This window comes from Nelumbo nucifera, chromosome 2, assembly GCF_055504915.1.
Source record: "Nelumbo nucifera cultivar China Antique chromosome 2, China Antique-T2T, whole genome shotgun sequence".
Lineage (NCBI taxonomy): Eukaryota > Viridiplantae > Streptophyta > Magnoliopsida > Proteales > Nelumbonaceae > Nelumbo > Nelumbo nucifera.
The window spans coordinates 68,020,061-68,039,104 of NC_142650.1; the positions used below are offsets into that span (position 1 = coordinate 68,020,061).

Genomic DNA, 19,044 nt, shown 5'->3' on the forward strand with positions numbered 1-19,044 from the left:
GGGAGGTACCCTAAACTTTGGAGGTAGTGACAATTAAGGGCCTCACCATTTATTTGCAACAATGCAATTCCTTGTACTTCCAAAAATCAACACTCAAGTCCAACCGTTAGCATTTCATTAGTTATTTGGAGCACGTGATGTCATGTGTACCTTGAAACATTTAAAAATCTCAAAACTACCCTTTGCATATTTCATGAGATTGTGAATCAACCATATCCATTTCTATTATTTTGCAATTTTATTATCTCAGCTACTCAAATAGTGAAAGGGCATTTTGGTAAATTTAACATTCATCAGAACCTCCATTATGGATTATGGATTTGGACTTTGAGTGTTGATTTTTGAAATTCCAGGGTACCTTAATTTGTTGCAAGTGAAATCCCTTAATTAGTGTCATCACCCCTAAAGTGTAGGGTGTAAAAAACAAAAAACTTGAGATATGAGATAGGCTCTAGATAAGGTCAGCCCAATATGAACCAGTCAAACGTGACCATGTATCATAGGTGATGCAGTTCACTTCATAAGTTATGAATGATGTTGAACTTTGCTTGAACCTAACACCTACTAGATTTGTGTTTTTCTTTGTTTGAGTTGTTTAGTGGTTAGAAGTGATGTATAGATAGTTTTAGACCTCTAGTTGTGGGTAGTTGTAACTGTTCTGTGGTTGGTAGAAGTGGGGGTCACCATGTGTAGGTGATGATGTTCTAACGTCTTGGGTTGTTATACTTGAGTCAGCTAGAAATTGTTTGCATTTAAACTAGTTAGCAATGAAAGAATAAATATCTTGGTTCAACCAAGGGATTTGCCAAAGTTATGGGAAGAACTTTGATCCCTTTTGTTTGTTCTATTTGTTCAAAAATCCAAGTTGATAGAATTCGAAAAATGTCTTTTTTTTTATTTTATTTTGTGTAACCTAGAACACCAAAACAGAAATAAAAAAAAATTGAAAAAAAAAGAAATTCGTGTAATCAAGTGCATGGTATTCAAAACCTGGCCGGACCAGACGGTTGGACTGAACCGGTTCCGTTTTATTCCAGAACTGTTATTTTTCCAAAAACCATTGATTTGGTCAGCAAACTGCTGACCCGGGTGGTCAAACCGTTGGTACTGTCCAATGATTTTGGTGGTTTTTATTTTTTTAATTTTTAAATTTTTTTGTCAGAACATATCGTCCGTTTAATTTGAATGGTTGGACCATTCAACCCAGAAACCGAACCCCTGACCGATTCGTTATCTGATTCAATTTTAAAAACCTTGATCAAGTGTAAGCAAATCATCAATTTTACCACAAAGCAAGACCTCAACGCTCAAGCCTTGTTTCTTTAAGATGCCCTAACTTATTGTTTTCCTGGTATATTGAGGGCTTGCTCCTTCAGACAAGTGGCATTTATTTTTCTTAAGTGGGTTATTGTTTAAAAATAAATTTAACTTGATTTAATCTTGAATAACAGATCTATGTATCAAAAATGTCAAATTAAAAAAAAAAAGAAAACACTAAATTTACAATGTCAAACAAAATTTATCAGAATACTGGCCCCGTAACAGGTGGTCATTTTCTAGTTACCTAACTATCAAAAGAAGGGGGAAATGGATGCTTCTGAAAATCTGGAGATGATAAAGAAGTATGAAAATCGATCTAATAATAAAACATACTGCCTTCAGATAAGAGATTCTCCATTACAATCTCTGAATTGCATGTAAATGTCAACGCCTCCAGCTGGAACAACATTTCATGACTTCCCCAGTTGATTGCATATTCCAATTATTATGTCCACAAACTTTGTACTGGACCTACTGCTCGTTTGATAGTTGAGATTTCGATGTGGAATCCAACCTGTTAAGCATAAGTTCCAGTGGAGTCAGAAACTTACAGTATTTGCTCTCCATGGGATGAAACTTCGACCTTCTCTCTCCATTGAAACTTCTTGATTAGAGTCAGAAACTCTTTCAGCCCCTCCTCTTAGATCACCTTTCTGAGTACTTGGTTGGGTGTAATCTTGTTTCCATCTTTCAGAACTCAGCATCAGTTCTGTTAATTAGCCAGTGACTCTCACCGAAGCTGCGCTAATCACCCTTTTCTAATTAAATTGATCTCGAACTGTATGGTTGCCTCAATCTTCTACTGAAGTGCTGGTTCTACGTTCTACAGGATCTCAGATTCTTAAATGAAACCCATCAGAATCGATTGTACTTGACAGTATAACAGATACAGAACTTAAATGAATGTTGTAAAGGAGAAAGAACCAAAGAAAAAGAAAACAAAGGAGGTGTCAATACGGATCGTCCCATGAATTGGTTTTGCGCTATCTTATTCCCGCCTGCTTGCCAACGGGACAACTTCGGCCAACGGAGTTGAGAGCGGAGTAGGAATCGGCGATGTTCGACAGACGGGACATGTAGGACGCAGGCGTAGCCATGGGTCGACGCAGTTGAGATGAAAGAGGTGGCCGCAACCGGGTAGCAGCCGAAGCACGTCGGTGTTCTTGTAGTCGGCCAAGCAGATGGAACAGCAGGAGGCAGTAGAATCGTTGCTGCGAAGCTTGGCTTGGGAGTAGAGGAGCTTGGGGTAGCTCAGGAGGGTGGCCGCGTCGACCCCTTCTTCGATGGTGACGGTGTGTTGGCCGGAGCGTTGGGCCGAGCGTCGCTGAGGTTGGTCGGAGGAGGGCATCTGATCATTGTGGGTGCAGAAGTAGGAGGCAAGGGTGATGGTGGTGATGGCTAGGAGGATACCAACAGAAATCCCGATGCCATAGCCGAACGCACCGATGTTTTTGGCGCCTAGGAGGCCATTGTTAGGGGAAGGGTCTGTGCTGTTCATCTCTTAATTGGTGGAATTCAAATTAATAAGGACGGGTGCAGAAGTTCTCAATGGTGAGAGTGGGATCGGAATAAAGAATTTTGCTCTGCCATGGCCAAGTCGAGGGTGATGTTTGGGTGGTCAAAGTTTTGTTATGTCGATTTTGAGAAAGAGAGTGGGAGACGGAGTGAGAGAGAGGCGGTGGAAGGGGAGAGAGAAAGACAGACTGATGAGGGTTGGTTTTGTTTGGGTGTCTGAATTCTGAAAGGTTTAGTCCAAACTTCCCTTGTTTTTATCAGGAGGCTTTGAAGTCAACATCTTTCTTTCTCTCCGAGAGAGTTGGTGTTGTTTTCGTGTCTCAAAGGTTTTGTGCCAAATTTTCTTTATTTTTATTTTTTTATTGAAGAGGCTTTCCTAGTCAACATCTCTCTCTATGGACCACCATGATCACGTACTAACCGCACCAAGGGCTAACGATGTGCTCTCTAGTTCCATGTGATTTTTTTTGTTTTTTTTTGCAGTGTTTGTAGTGGATTAGTGCATCGTGACATTTTGTTGTTGTAATTTTTATTGCTTTTTATACTTTGTAGGCCTTGGGAGCAAGGTTCAAAGAATCTGAAATGCCAATGTATCGAATAAGCAATTTTGAGAAACGTCTTGGATACACAATGGAGAAAAATTAAGATATGCATAGATATACTTGAAAACACTATAAATATTTTAATATAACACAAAAATACACCAATAACATTAAATATAAGACCTCAATGAAGTATATATACATTAAGTTAATATATTTTAATGGTTTTATGAAGAAATATATTATAGTTAATTATAATTTTATTAAAAATCTTATGCTTAACTATAATTTATACATTATAATTTTTAAGTTTTAATGTTTTATGGGATGGGAAAAACCCAACTCTCCTATCCAACCATAAAACATGCATTGGCACAACTTCTAAGTGAAAATATAATCAATAATTATTTATTATTTATTTCCACAAATTTTAGAAAATAAATAAAAAATTATATAATATATTCAAAAAATAGTTATTAAAGAAGAAATTTCAATTGATTTGTGGATATGATAGATAATCTAATATATTCAATCATTGTGATCAAATGAAAAAAATATATAATTAATTATTTATTTATTTTTTAATTCTAAAAATAAAAAATAATTATTACATAAGAAATTTTAATTGGTCTGTGGATATGATAGATCATCCATAGAATTATAATATATTCAATTGTTGTGATTAAATGATAAAATATAATTAATTATTATTTATTTTTTAATTTTAAAAATATAAAAAATCAAAAAAAAAATACTAAAGAAGAAATTTGAATTGCTCTATGGATATGATAGATGAATCCATAGATCTAAAATCATATTTAGTCTTTATAGGCAGAGAAAATTTATATTTTCAAATTTTTTATTTATTTGTATTTTCCCCAAATATCTTCATGAAATTTCCATAAATTTATTAATAATACAAAAACAATTATGATTTTGAATGTAAGAAATGTAGATCAACATAAATGTAAACACTCAAGAAAAAAAGAAATCACAAGATATTATAAAAATTTGAAAAAACTTACCCATTTTTGCCATATTTTTTCAAAATTTGAAAAAATTTCAAAAAAAAAATAACGATTCACACTTGTTTCTTACAAATTTTTGTAGACCTATCACTCTAGGAATGAGGTTTGGAGTTTTAGAGTCATTTGGGGGTGAAAGAAGGCTTATTTCAGGGAAAAAAACCTTGCTTTCCCCCTTTATTTTTTTTTTAATTTTTGGTTGTACATTTTTCGTCAATATGCTATCAATACGCCCCAATACGCCCCCAATATGCCTCCGATATGGGTCCAATACACATGAAAAAAAAGATGATACATCTAATTTTCATGCATATCCTGTATCTATTTTTCAAAATACGATACAAGATGGGGTATATGCCCCGTATCGAGTGTATCATATCAAAAATTTTAAAACTTGCTTGAGAGTTTGGGGCCATTGTTTGAAAAGTAATGAAAGTTTTTGTTTTGAACCAAGCTCTTGTGGCTATAAATCTTGCATGCCTAGTTGTTTTCTTGGTTTCTTTATTGTTGTGATCGAATGATAACCGAGGTTTCTTGTTTGAGACTATCACAACTGCACGTGGTCAAAGACTGAATAGGCCTGACCAAGCAAACTTGCTGAAGTGGCCCATCTAGGGCTTTTGCAAGTTAATCAAGGTTGATGGCCAAGATGGCCTAATTCTTTAATGCCACTGTGTTGGTTTGCAAAGTTGATTTGTACGAGGTCCTTGCTCTTCGAGCAATTCAATTCCTTAGTTGAACCTTTTAATTAGCCCTTCTACGTGAGTTAGGTTTATACTAACTTTCATTAAGACTTAGAGGAAGATATTTGGAATGAAAGCCAACTTTCATTAAGACTTAGACCGGAAGGTACAAATAATATTCCAATACTACTCAATCTTCTGAGGTGAGTTCAACTTTATTCAAATTGACACTTCTTACTTCATTCTTTCAAGATGCCATCTCTGATGCTTGTGGTTGGCTGGTTGTTGGGCTTGGATGCTCATCTCTTAGTTTTGTCTTTCTTGTGTCATTTATAGGAGATGTGATAACTGAAGTGTCTTTGTTAAATAATCGGAGACCCCACCAATTGAGGCACCATCAGTTACATTGGGCATCCAATTTGAAGAACTTACACTGCATCAGGCCTAGGCTTCTGGGCTGAGCCCATTCTAATTTTAACAAAATCCCAACCAAACCTTCAGTTTGGAGCTCAAAAGATTTGCATATTCCTTATCCACCTACTATTCTAGGAAAAAAAATCAGTCCTAAAACCCTATACTTTAATTAGGCCAACCTTTATAGTTATAAATAATGGATAGGTATTATCAAGAGCAAAACTACAATATTCATAGCATGGTTTTTGAACCGCAGTTGATTCAGACAGTCGGACCATTTTACTCCAAATCCTGTCCCTAGTTAAAAATTGTTGAATTGGTCAATAATTCATTGACTCAGACAGTCGAACTATCGACCTGTCGACCTATTCAACGATTTTTTTGCCATTTTCTATTTTTAATTTTTATTGTCGGAACGATCCATTCATTCGAACCGGACAATCAAACCATCGACCCAAAAGCCAGTGGCCAGAACTATTCTGTTTCTAGGTCGTTTTTTAAAACCATGATTTATAGGGTTATGAGAGATATGGACTGTGGGATTAAATGTGATGTTATAAGTCTCAAAATCATAGTTTCCTAATAGATATCCTTTAACAATTAATTAACCAAGTCAAATTTGTTTCCTAACTAAAATTAGTAAGAAACTCAACACAAAGACTTTCAGGATATTAAATTGCTATGGTTCTGATTCTTCTAATAGATACTACAAATCAAACCCAATTTAATCTCCTAAACCAAATAAAAATTGCAACTTAAATATAGAAGGCTTTATATATAAATACCATTAGAAAACCTATTTGTTTATGTTTTAAGAAAAAGGGAAGAATCACGGAATTATTGAATCAACATCGGTGCAATATTATCCTACTTATTTCTTGATCATCTATCTAAATCAAAGTAATCAGTATTATAATATATAATGCTGCTCCCTCATCATCTTTTGTCAATGAGAAGGACTTGTGGGTGTCTATTAATTTTCTAATAGCTACCCCCCACCTGATTGATTTATCTTATTGGGTTAGGCTGAGGGTTGATGACTTGATACAACTCTTGATTAGGATAGTCTGCTTGCTTTGTTATCACTAAGTCTTCTTAAATTAATTTATTTTGTTAGCATTCATTAATTAATTATAAATGCAATTCATTCTGAGTAGATTATAAAGGTTACTCGTTACCAAACAACCTATCAAACAGATGATTTATTTGGAAATTTGATTAGGGCTAAAAACACAGTTGAGTTAGACAATAAGTCAGTAACCTGGTCGGTTGAATCATTTGATCAGTTAAAGGGTTTTATTTTTTTGCACTTCCAGGTCACAGATTAGATATTGATTCTCTTTTTTCTGTTTTTTATATTTTTTATTTTTTTCATCGTTAATAAAAATAAAAATAACTTTTATCTATTACAATTAATTTTATTTAATATAATGAATCTACAATATTGTAAATATATTTAATTTTTGTACTATTTTTAAGTTCAACTATCATGCATTCACTAATATTGACTGAATGTTAAATCTATATCTCAATCAGTCACATTAAAATTTGTTTACTTTTCACCGGTTTACATTTTACAAAGTGTACTTTCATGTATAACAAGGTGTACCAGCAGGGTTGGGGGATTCAGGAAGGGGATGGACTATCCCCCATTGTGTAGCCACATGAAGCAAAATAAAATATAAAAATTATACTTACCAATAGATTTAACCAATCACATCCTTTCGTGCACAGTGCAGTAGTTGCACCATAGATCCATTTAATTATGATATCAACAATTGGCCTATTTGATTTGGACAGTTGAACCGTTGATCTACCGCCTAGACAAAGAAATTGTTCCATTTCGAGGTCGGATTTAGAAACACTGGCTTGACAATAGTTTGGGTCTAAGTTAGGGTTTATATTTAGGCTTGGACCTTAACTTAACGAATCCATCTAATTTGACGCCCTACCTATAACACACACACACAGATTTAAGAGTGATCTTATTGAGAGAGAGTAAATATGAGCTTTATGAGAAAAAATAAAGACCCATGATAGTTCTTATATTGACTTGTTATATTTTTAATAATTTAATTTAAAATAATTAATCACATATGTGAGAAATGAGAGGAAGAGGAGATCTAGTGTGAGGTTAGAGATAAGATGACACTTAGCCTCCCTTCTTTCCTCTTTCTAATATAGATATGGAAAGTCAATGTTTGTAACATTACTGCTATCCTTATAAATCCCTTATTTCCTATTAAACATCTTTGAAACTCTTTCGACCCTCCTCAATAAAACATGGGTATAAGTTAGATAGGTTGGGTAGGGTTAAATGCCAACCCTATAGATGCAAGTCGGGCAGGCTAGGCCAAACTTATGATCAACCCAAGCCCAACCCTAAGACTTGTGTCAAATGCCCAAGCCCAAACCGAGCCCAAGATCAAGTCCGGTCTGCTCAACCCAAGCCTAGCCCATTGTAATTTAATACACTCAGGTTGAGCTCAGCCCCGGGACAGACTTGGGTTGGTCAATGAACCTACTCTAAAATTACACATATATGTATGCATTTATGCATATATGTATGTATATATGTATTTATATATGTAATACAGGTCTATATATGTATGTATGAATATTTATAGTCAGGCCAAACTCAGTTTGGGACAAGGTCAGGCAGGTCTCAAGCCGAGTTCAGGCTACCTAAGGGCTAAGTCTAGGCCCATCCTGAAAAATAAGAAGCCCCAAGTCTTGTGCTCGAGCCAAGCCCGACCTTTGCAAAATTTCAAGCTAGGTCTATCCATGCTCAAGTTGGGCCTACACAAGTTTCACCCTTAGCCAACCCTTAGCGATGCAACTCAGGTTGGCCTAAGTTAACATTTTACATTGATTTGCGCTTCGGCATCAGTCCAGGCCCATAGAAATTTTAACAAAAATTCAACCTAAGCCCATTCAACCTACACCACTACCAACCCTAGACAAACCTTGAACATAAATCCTTGCCTAGAATCAAACTGAGGTCAAAACCTAAATTTGCCAATCCAAAGCTTATCAAATTTTTATTCAACCCCATGCATTTGCATGAGTTTTCTTGCTAGATTATATCTATACTAGCAAGTAAACCCATCCAATGCATGGGGTTAAGTAGAAATTTGGTTAGTTTTGGATTTAAGGTAGGGGTGATCACTTTCATCCCGAATTGGGTCAGGGCTTGCATTAAGCCCACAAATTCAAGGACAAGCCCAAGCTAAAAATTTAAGGTCTGGTCTGACTCACTCTTATTTGTATATATATTATTTATACATATGCATATATGTTATTTTTTTTCAAAAGATGCATAGATGTCATTTTATGTTATATTTTACAAGTATTATAATATGACACCTATAATACATATTTATAATATTTTATATTATATAATGTACAAAATAATTTTTTTGGCAATGTATAAACTAAATTTTGTACACATATTATATGGCATATAATATAAAATATTATATATTTAATATTTTACACATAAACGCTATAATCTCAGAAGCAAACTCGATCGGGCCTTAGCCCAACCTATAGCCCTGATCATATAGGTGCAAACCTTGGCCCAACCCAGCCCATGATCACTCCTATTTTAGGGCTACAAGTTGAGCTGCCAAAGTTGAAGATTCCAACTACATCAGCCTTGGGTTGGAGTTCAAGCCGATGAAAGTTTATCAAACTCCCAACCCAACCTTACCCTAGTTGCACCCATATTTGAGTTTTGTTTTTTGATATTGCTTTAGGTTCTAGCTAGCTGGGGTTGGTCTTGGTTTGGCCTTAACCTAACCCAATCCACCAATTGTGTACCCTTACTTTATAGAGAACCAAAAGGTGCTAAGAGAGTCAAAGAGAGAATTAAGAGGAAATTCAAGATTTAATGGGGGAGGGAAGATACAAACATTGACAGTTGGGAGAGAGAAAAAGAGAGAGTAATAATGGATTTTATCAAAACCAATTAAGAATTAAGAGGGGTTTTATTTGAGTAATGATAGATTTTATTAGGGACATTTAGGCTCTTTTGGGAAGAGTATAAATACAAATATGTAGAGTGCATTTTGGTCCATGCAAATACAAAGTTGATTTAGTTTTGCACTGATAAATTTACTTTTTTGCCAGATATTTTTTTGTTGTAATAGGTGCAAACACAAATCCTGGATTTGAATCTACCTTTTTTGCATTGACCAACTGTTAGTGCAAAGTCTACATCCACTTTTTGGATACAAACTTTGCTATCATTTTGGATGCAAACATGTCTTGAAACTTGTGAAATCTTTCACTTTCAATACATAAATTCATTCTTACTAAATACCAGCAAAACTGAACCAAAGTGCATATATGCACTGAACTGGCATTTGCACCCTTCCCAAACAGAGCCTTAAAACCTAGGAGGGTTTTAACTTTGACTTCTTATATTTTTTTATTATTTAATTTAAAATAACTAACTACATGTATGAACAATGCATAGGCTTAAAAAAAGTTAGGTTTTGGTTGGCAAATTTATGTTTTTGGTGCTAATTTAGGTTTAGACTAAGCTCCATATTTAGGGTTGCTCATGGATTGGCTCTTGACCTAACTCAATATTGACAGCTGAGAGAGAGATTTAAGAATATGATCCCATTGAAAAAAGAAATGATGGATGCTATTAGAGACAATTAAGACTCAAGAGGATTTTATTTTGACTTTTTTTATATTTTTATATTTAATTTAAAAATAAATAACCACATATATAAGAAATGAGAGGAGAATGAAGTCCCTTGGAGGAAAAAGGGTAGGTGAGGGGTTCTCTCAGCCACAAACTCACAAGCTCTTATTCCTTTCATTTTTCACACATATGATTATCTATTTTTAATTAACATTACCCTTTAGTATCACACTTTCATAAAGCCATTCTTAACCCTCTCTCCCTCAAATAATCAATAGTTGTAACATCTCCCCTCCTCCATTAAAAGCTCTTCTTTTCTCTTAAATCTCTATTGACTGCTTTTTCACTCTCTTAATAAAGCAGGGATATAAATTGGATGGGTTTGAGCCAATCCAATCCTAAATATGGACCCCAACCCAAATCCAAACTGATTTTAAAACTTAAAACCCAAACTTGCCACTCCAAACCTAACCAATTTAGGTTTTCTTGCTAGTGACCTGGCATTCTTGCCAATTTAGACTATATTTTTGAAGTGATCTATATTATTTGGGAAGTAATTGGGCAAACCATTTGTTGGTTATAATATAAGCCAATACATGGGAATATTTTCATCTACTTATTTGATCTATATTAGGGCTGTCAACAAATCGGGTCTGGTTTGGGATAGGACGTACCAGTCCTGAACAGATTATTAATCAGGATGATTAGGTCTGATGCAACTATACTGACATTTTATGTTAATAACCATGGTTTTCAAAATTGGACCAGACCAGACGGTCGGATCGGAAAAACCGGGAACCGGTCAGGTGACCGGTTCTGTTTTCCCCAAAACCGTTGATTTTGGTCAGCGAACTGTTGAACCGGGTGATTAATCATTCGAATCGTTCGAATGGTTTTGACTGTTTTTTTATTTATTTTTTGTCAGAACGGACTGAGCATTCAGTTCGAACAGTCGGACCATTCGACCCAGTAACTGGACCCCTGACTGGTTCGGTCATCGGGTCGGTTTTAAAAACCATGTTAATAACAACTTAAAAGTTAAAACTTCATTTTTGATAATATGACCTTCATAAAAATCGCAATACAATAGTAAGAAAAAAATATCTTATATATTATCTATCAAATTTATCCTTTTGAACATAAAACATAATAAAAATTATAAGAAAATTGAAAAACCGACCCAATTTTTATTCATGAATCATGACAAAATCACATAACCAGAACCCATATAATTCGTTCTGTCAGTTCCATTTGTTCCAAGCCGATCCATTGACAGTCCTAACTAATCAGCCCCTTTATTAAATTATCCCCTTTATTTGCCATTCTTCTATTTCTCTAGGCTCAGTTTGGAAAGAATATAAATGCAAATATATACAATAAAAATATAAACAAAATAATACAAAATATAAGGTTTTGCACTCATATTTGCATTTGTCTTCCAAACTGAGCCCAAAGATCAATTAATTCTGTATATCCATCCAACTGTCGATCGAGTATAAGTATTGATTACTCTAGAAACTTTTGTCATCTATTACCATATACGTAACAACTAACAATTAAATCTTTTCGTATATTGTATTATACAATTTGCCCTCAAGGAAAATAGGATAATATTTTATTATTTGCAATGTTTCATCTTCCTTAATTCTGAAACCCAATCTTTTGCTAATAACCTCTTCTAGCAAATTAATAACGATGAATTGATGTATAAAATTTTTAAGAGATAAATATATATATATATGAGGGTGCAATATTTTTTAAGCCACCCTCCAGGTGAAATAATTGATAATTGATTTGATATTAATTTAGAAATTTGTTTAATGTGTTGATTATAGATTTAAAAAAGAAAAAAAAAAAAAAACTGTGTCGGCTGGATGCTGGAGGCCTACTATCTTTTCCTGGTGGTGGTTGGAAACTCCTTTGACCATTAGTTTGAGCCCCAAAATCTTGCAATCTGACAAAAGAAACATCTCTTGTTTTGTTTATCTTTTCATTATAAGTTCGAGAAGTATGAAAATTGCCTTGTGATTATGAACTGACATCCAATCTACTCTTTAGTCAAGTTGGGTAAGGGATTTTATATGTCCCATTTGGCAGAAGACAAGCACAATTTGACATTTGATAGTCATCACTTTCGAAAATCAGAGTTGAGATCCCTAGCTTTATAAGAAATTTAACGCCTTTCAAGCCTCTGTTTCAAACAGCAGAGCATAGAGGAAATCTTCATGGCTTACCATACTAGAATCTCCCCGACTCATCACACGTTATAAATAATATCCAAACAGCAGAGAATAAAGGGTGATCCAAATTCAATCCACTATCTAAATATGGATCCACTCCGATCCACTCCAATATAGTAGAAATTTCCATGGTTTTCAAAATTGGACCGGACTGGATGGTTGGACCAGAAAAACCAGGAACCAGTCACTTGACTGGCTTCATTTTTTCTTAAAATTGTTGATTTTGGTCAGTAAACCGCTGAACCAGCTGGTTAATTGTTCAAACAGTTTTGACCATTTTTTAATTTTTTTTAAACTGTTTTATTTTTTTTTTTGTCAGAACAAGCCAACTGTTCAGGTTGAACGGTCGGACCATTCGATCCAGTAACCAGACCCCTGACCAGTTCGATTTTAAAAACCATGGAAATTTCTATATATTTTCTATTAGTAAAATTGATTTGAACTTTGTATTTTTACTAAATTCATAAGTTTTACTTCATACAAGTAATCTTAAATTCTTTTTATTAATAATAATAAAATTATTTTTAATTTAATTTATTTATATTATTCAATATCCCATTGCAATCCGAATTCAATTCCATTCCGATATAAATATCAAGTTTTAATTTGAATACAAAAAAAAAATCAAATTTGGATATGCCCATATCCATATTATTCTATTTGAATAGATCTGATCCATTCGTAGTACCAACTTGTACCATACTATGCGTCTACATATCCTACCAATAAAATACGTTCCAACACCCTATCAGAATGATCTAACAATACAGATCTTATACATGACAGGTCCCACTTTTATGGTGGGTCACAGTCTCATGGTGAGATGTGCAGTCTATGATCATGTTGGTAGGACGTTGAAACATGTTTTGTTGACAGCAGATTGCATCTAGGACTGTAATTGGATCGGGTTTGGCAAAATCTGATCCCACTACTTTGAATTTGAATCCTAATGCACTCAAATTTTTTAATTTAGTGAAATATAAAATATACAAAAAATTTAAAAGATAATTACTTTTCAACATTTATATATAGTAAATTAGTGAAATATAACATACTAAATTTATTATATAAGGAAAATCTATGATACATGAAAGACATGGTACTAGAAGAACTTTGGCCAATCAAAATACCCACCTAAATTGTGATTAATACCACCTTATTGGTTGTCTCTTTTTTATTTTTATTTTTTTTAATTTCATTTCATTTTTGAAACAACCAATGAGATGCTCTCCTTCCCCATTAAAAATTACCTAAAATCTCTCTCTCTCTCTCTCTCTCTCTCTCTTCCACACACACACACGTTCCCAAGAACCTAATAATCTCCTCTCCAACTACCTCCTCACTTTCTCCTAAATTATCTCTAATTCCTATTTATCTCCTAAATTTTCTCTTATTTAGTAGAGAGTTTCTCATAAATTATCTCTAATTTCAATTTATCTTCCAAGTTATATCTAATACCAATTTATCTCCTAAATTATCTCTAATCTATTAAATAGTTTCTCTCCTAAATTATATTTAATTCCAAATTATCCTCTCCCCCACTTTTTCTCTATATCTATCTAAAGAAAGTTTGAATTAAAAACTTTAAGAATTATTTAAATATTCTAACAAAATTATACAGTAACTTTAAAACATTTATTAAAAACAAAAAAAATAATTCTAATATATTTAATAATATTCATATTTTTACAAAATTCATCACAAAATTATGTAATAACAACATAAATTATATAATAATAGTATAAATTATAATTTTATGGATTATTAAATTTAATAAATAATTAATATTTTAAAATTTAAATAACTAATTTCACTTATATTAATTAATAATTTGAGAAAATAACTTTTAGAAAAAATTAATATTTATTAGTAATAATTTTAAACTCTTAATATATATTTATTTAATTATATATACTAACATTAATATTTATTGCATTAAAATAATTATTTATTGTTTTTTATGATAAACATATTTTCAATAATTATATATAAATTTATTTTTGTTTTGTTACTTAAGAGAAAAGTTTCAATAATTATTAGAGATTGAACTACTGTTATTGAACTTTTTAAATCTAATTTATTGTAATTATTGTACTTATTGTATTTTTATTAGTAATTTATTGTATTTTCATTATCAATATATTTTCAATAATTTTGTAATTTTGGTACAAATTTTCAATAATTGTTGGTGATTAAACTATTGTTATTTATTAGAGATTAGAGTATTAATTTAGTTAAAATTAGGAGTATTCGTGGGTTGGTTTGGTTTGGTTGAAAGTTGCTTGGCCAACCAAATCAACCTGGTCAAGGTGGGGAATTGGTCACTCGAAACTGACCGACCATTTGTGAAGACAACCACTTGTGTTGTATTGATTTGGGTCGATTTTTTGTTTGGTCAGTCAGTTCAAACAATTTGAACTAAAAAAGTTAAATTTAACTCAACCAAAGCGAAATTGATCCAACCTGGTTAGGTTGGGAAATTATTGGACCAAAGCTGACCAGAAATAGAAAATCGACCAACTCGGATCAAGTTGATAAGGTTGGTCAGTTTCATTAGTTGGATGAACAACCTTAGCTTAAACTAATTATTATTATTTTTGTATTTTAAAAAATTTATTTATAGTAGTATATAAAATATAAAAAATTATTAATTATTTAAAAAGTTAAAAATATAAAACATACTTTTATGTGTTTCTATTGTTTTTCTTTCATTTAACAAATCCCATGCATCTCACGAGCCCCCCTAGTATTATAATATAATGGGAAAATTCTCGATTAGTACCCTATACTTTGGGCCTAGTGCCACTTTGTTCCCCAAACTTTGAAATGTGACAATTTAGTACCCGAACTTTCAAAATGTGCCAATCTAGTGCATGTCGCTAACCAGCCATTAAATGTCATGTGAAAGGCTACAAACTTTTTTTTTTTTTTACATTTTGATTTATTTAATTTTTCTCCTAAGAAAAACTAAAATACTTAACTTTCCTTTGAGAACAAATTGAAAAACTAAAAAAATCTAACAAAGAAATGAAAAAAATATTTACCAAGATACAAAATGAACAACAAATTGAAAAAAAAACATAGGAACTTTATTCCATTTAAAATATAAAAAATTACATTGTTGAAAAATAACAAATGATTTAAATAAAATTGAAAAAATCATCCCATCTCCTTGACTTTAATCATCTGCTTCATCAGGTGTAGTAGTGTCATGCCCTCCTTTGCCTTATAATTTATCCTCAACATTCAACAAATCTTTAAAGTAGATGTCTTTTTCTCATTTCTCATGGAAGAGCAAATGTTTGCCTAAGTGGCTAGTACCACCCTTGGTACTAAAGCTAAAATCAATCCTATATTTTTGGTAAACGACTCTTTTTCTTATGCCCCCAACCCCCTTTATTTTAAATATTTTGCAAATCAGGCTAGTGAACTTAATGTTGGGGAATTGGTTTCTAAAAGAGGAGCCAACCATTTTTTTAATTCTAAAAGATGAAAATTAATTTAATTGCACTTACTCGGATGACCAGATTACCAATTCAAAATCTCAACTTGATTTCAACAATTGAAGCTTCAAAGCCTCCTAAATCGCTAAGAGAATATGAGAATTTAGAAGATAATTACTAAATTAGTGTGATGAGAATGGTGGATGATATGGCTATTTATAAGAATTTAAAATAATTTAATTGCCCAAAATACCCTAAAAACTAGTCGTTTTTTAGTTGTTGGGAGGGGTAGTTTGGTTACTGTAAAGCCATTTATCACTTTACCCAAATGCCTCTAAAGTCCCAACTAGATGTTATATAGGATGTAGTTGCTGGAGGTGCATTATTGTCTTTTTCTTTGCCCCCCAAAGCCAAAATACATAAATACCCCCTTATAGGCTTATAGTGGTGATTGAGGGGGTATTTCTGTAAAAACCCCCTAAAAAGTTGAAACTAGCCGTTTGGAGGGGGTCCCCAAGGGCCCCAATGCCTAATTTCTCGAGCAGGCTACACTCGGCCCATTGCGGGCCCACGGGCCATGCCATGTTGCGTGTTGTGCCATGTGTTGGGCCATGACAGCATGACACAATCGTGTTGTATCGTCCGGCCCACAGACCTGAAACCCCCGACCTAGCATAGCCCGCACGATCGTGTTAGGACACGTGCCAAGCCGTGGGCAACACGACCCAATTTACGCCTCTAGGGAATGGTAATGATCCGGTTCCTACAAAAACCAAATGACTCCCCTCAAATCCCCAACTAACGAATGTGACAAGTGTTGAAACCCTAACGGGTTTAGTGTTGTTCACCATTGCTTTGGTTCAATCTTAATTCATGAGGAAGAAGATGATGAACATTGTTTTGGATCAACCTTAATTCCTAAAGAAGAAGATGATGGACAGTATTTTGAAGGGTAATTTTGATATTTTCAAAAAATTAAATTGCACATGTCATCTGACAACTGATTAACAGTAGGTACTGGATTGGCATGTTTTGAAAGTTCGGGCACTGAATTATCGCATTTTAAAGTTCAGGAACCAAAGTGGTACTAGGTCCAAAGTATAAGGTACTAATCAAGAATTTTCCCTTTAAATTTTTAATCAAATCTGAATCCAATGATGATATCCAATCAGACCTCGGATGTTCGAGTGTCTTTCTTATCGGCTCCTTATAATACCGATATTTTTTTGGCAACAAAAAGACAGTTTCCATTACTATTATAGTATAAACTGTACAAGCCTATGTTGCAGTGGATTATACCAAATAGTTTTCCCTTACAGGCTAGATATGCTAGGATGGTTCTCCCCTTGCAATGATTGGTCCACCGTTGGGGCATTGGAGGAGGAGTGCTCATCCTACACAACCTGAGTTATTATCAAAGGAACCATCCAAATGGAGTATAATAAACATGGTTGTCATTTAAGGTGAGTGTACAATTGGTACTGTTTTCGGAGGCTGTGTTTGATTGCAATGCAAATAAATTTGCATTAGTGCAAAACTATGACAATGCAAATGGTTTGATTGTAAATTCTGATTTATTTTTGTTTTAAATTTTACCTTATTTTGTTTGATTGAAATAAATTAAGACATGAAGTAGAATAAGGTAAAATCCAAAACAAAATTAAATTGTACTTTGCATTTTCTTCATTTGCATTCCCATGCATTTGTACTAGCTAGTACAAATAAAATTGCATTGCAACCAAACACAGCCGGAAGGGTTAAGGTAGGAGTGTATTTCCTGATCCAGTCGATTACCTCCATTGGAGTGCTTGTTTGGTTGTTGAAAACCAATTTTTTTCAAGAGCAACACATCCTTTGCCTAAATAATAGAGTTAGAGTGCCTTTTAATTGGTTAAGGTCAGAGTCATTTGGGTTTCTTGGGATGGGAATTCCTCCTGAAAGGTGGGTAACCAAGGGTCTGCGAAGAGTTGAGTGTCTTCACCATTGTTTATCTTCTTCAATTTAATAGGTTGGGGTTGAGCTCTTGTAAGGTTTTGTGAGCTTGTTTCCACCAGTAGGAGGTTGTACTATTTGGTTTGGCTTCAAATGGGCTTTTATTTGGGAAGTATTTCTGTCTCGCCATCCTGCTCCTCCAAAGCGCATTTGGAGAATAGATCAATCTCCACACTTGTTTCTCAAAAACTGCCTTATTCATAAGCTTGCTTTGTCTGAACCCTAGGCCGCTAACTAACTTTTGTTGACAGGCTTTGCTCCATTTTATAGCGTGTTTGGCGTTATTGTCTCCCACTTGCCACCAGAAGTTCCTCATTGTTTGGTTTAAAGGAAAATGTAGGAAAAGGAAGGGAAAGATAGGAAAACCTTTACAATCCATGTATAGATTTCCTTACCTTTTCCTGCTTTTTCCTTCAAACCAAACACAGCATAAGTGAATCTTTTTAGCAAGTACGACCGTTGGCATTGTGTAAATGGGGATGGCCTGCTTGAGAAAGAAGCTTGGCATTCCAAGATAGTACTTTTGCTATGATTCTGTCCAGCAAGTGTTGATGTGTAGCTATTTTATCAACTCAAACACCTACCTAAGCACCGAGGTATCTTGTACCTGGCAATGGTTTCTTAACTTTTAAGTGAATGGGTGATAAATCTTTGGCCATGTCTAGGTACATTTCTATTGAATATGATGAATGATTTACCATGATTTATTTTCTGTCCAGAAAGTTATTCCAATAGTGTAAGAATGGAGCTGAGAGTTCTCACTTGACCCATGACTGCCTTGTAGAAGATGATATGGTAATAGCATTTCTACATATTTTTGCTCCCTCAATGATCCCTTCTTGTTCTGCTGTTGTTAACAATTGAGTGAGCACTTCCATGCCTAATATGAAGAGGTATGGAGACAAAGGGTCAGTTTGCCTTAAACCTTTGTTCTACTGGAAGTGACCATGACAACATCCATTCAGTTTAACTGAGAATGTAAGGGTGGAGAGATGCACTGATTTGTGGATCCTTCAGGAACCTAGATTGGAAAGGAGAAATGAGTTTTCCTAGTATTGGTTGTAATCTTGTTACCATCCATTTGGAGATGATATTGTAAAGGACATTGCACAAACTTATAGGCTGGAAGTGTCCTGTCTTAGTTGGATTTTGGACTTTGGGAACAAAAACTATAGAGGTGTTATTCAGCTCTCTTTTGGTAGGTGCTCAATTT

General features: G+C 33.9%; 1 protein-coding gene across 1 annotated transcript; it reads right to left on the reverse strand.

The window, feature by feature from the left end:
* Positions 1–1,456: 1,456 nt before the first annotated feature.
* LOC104601433 (RING-H2 finger protein ATL70-like) lies at positions 1,457–3,253 on the reverse strand. Its single transcript, XM_010264754.2, has one exon. The coding sequence runs from the start codon at positions 2,816–2,818 to the stop codon at positions 2,309–2,311; it is 510 nt and encodes a 169-aa protein (XP_010263056.1). The 5' UTR covers positions 2,819–3,253; the 3' UTR covers positions 1,457–2,308.
* Between the last annotated feature and the right edge of the window lie 15,791 nt (positions 3,254–19,044).

Excerpts from the sequence above, each read along its gene's own strand:
- LOC104601433 (XM_010264754.2), bottom strand. The coding sequence starts at position 2,818 with ATGAACAGCACAGACCCTTCCCCTAACAATGGCCTCCTAGGCGCCAAA.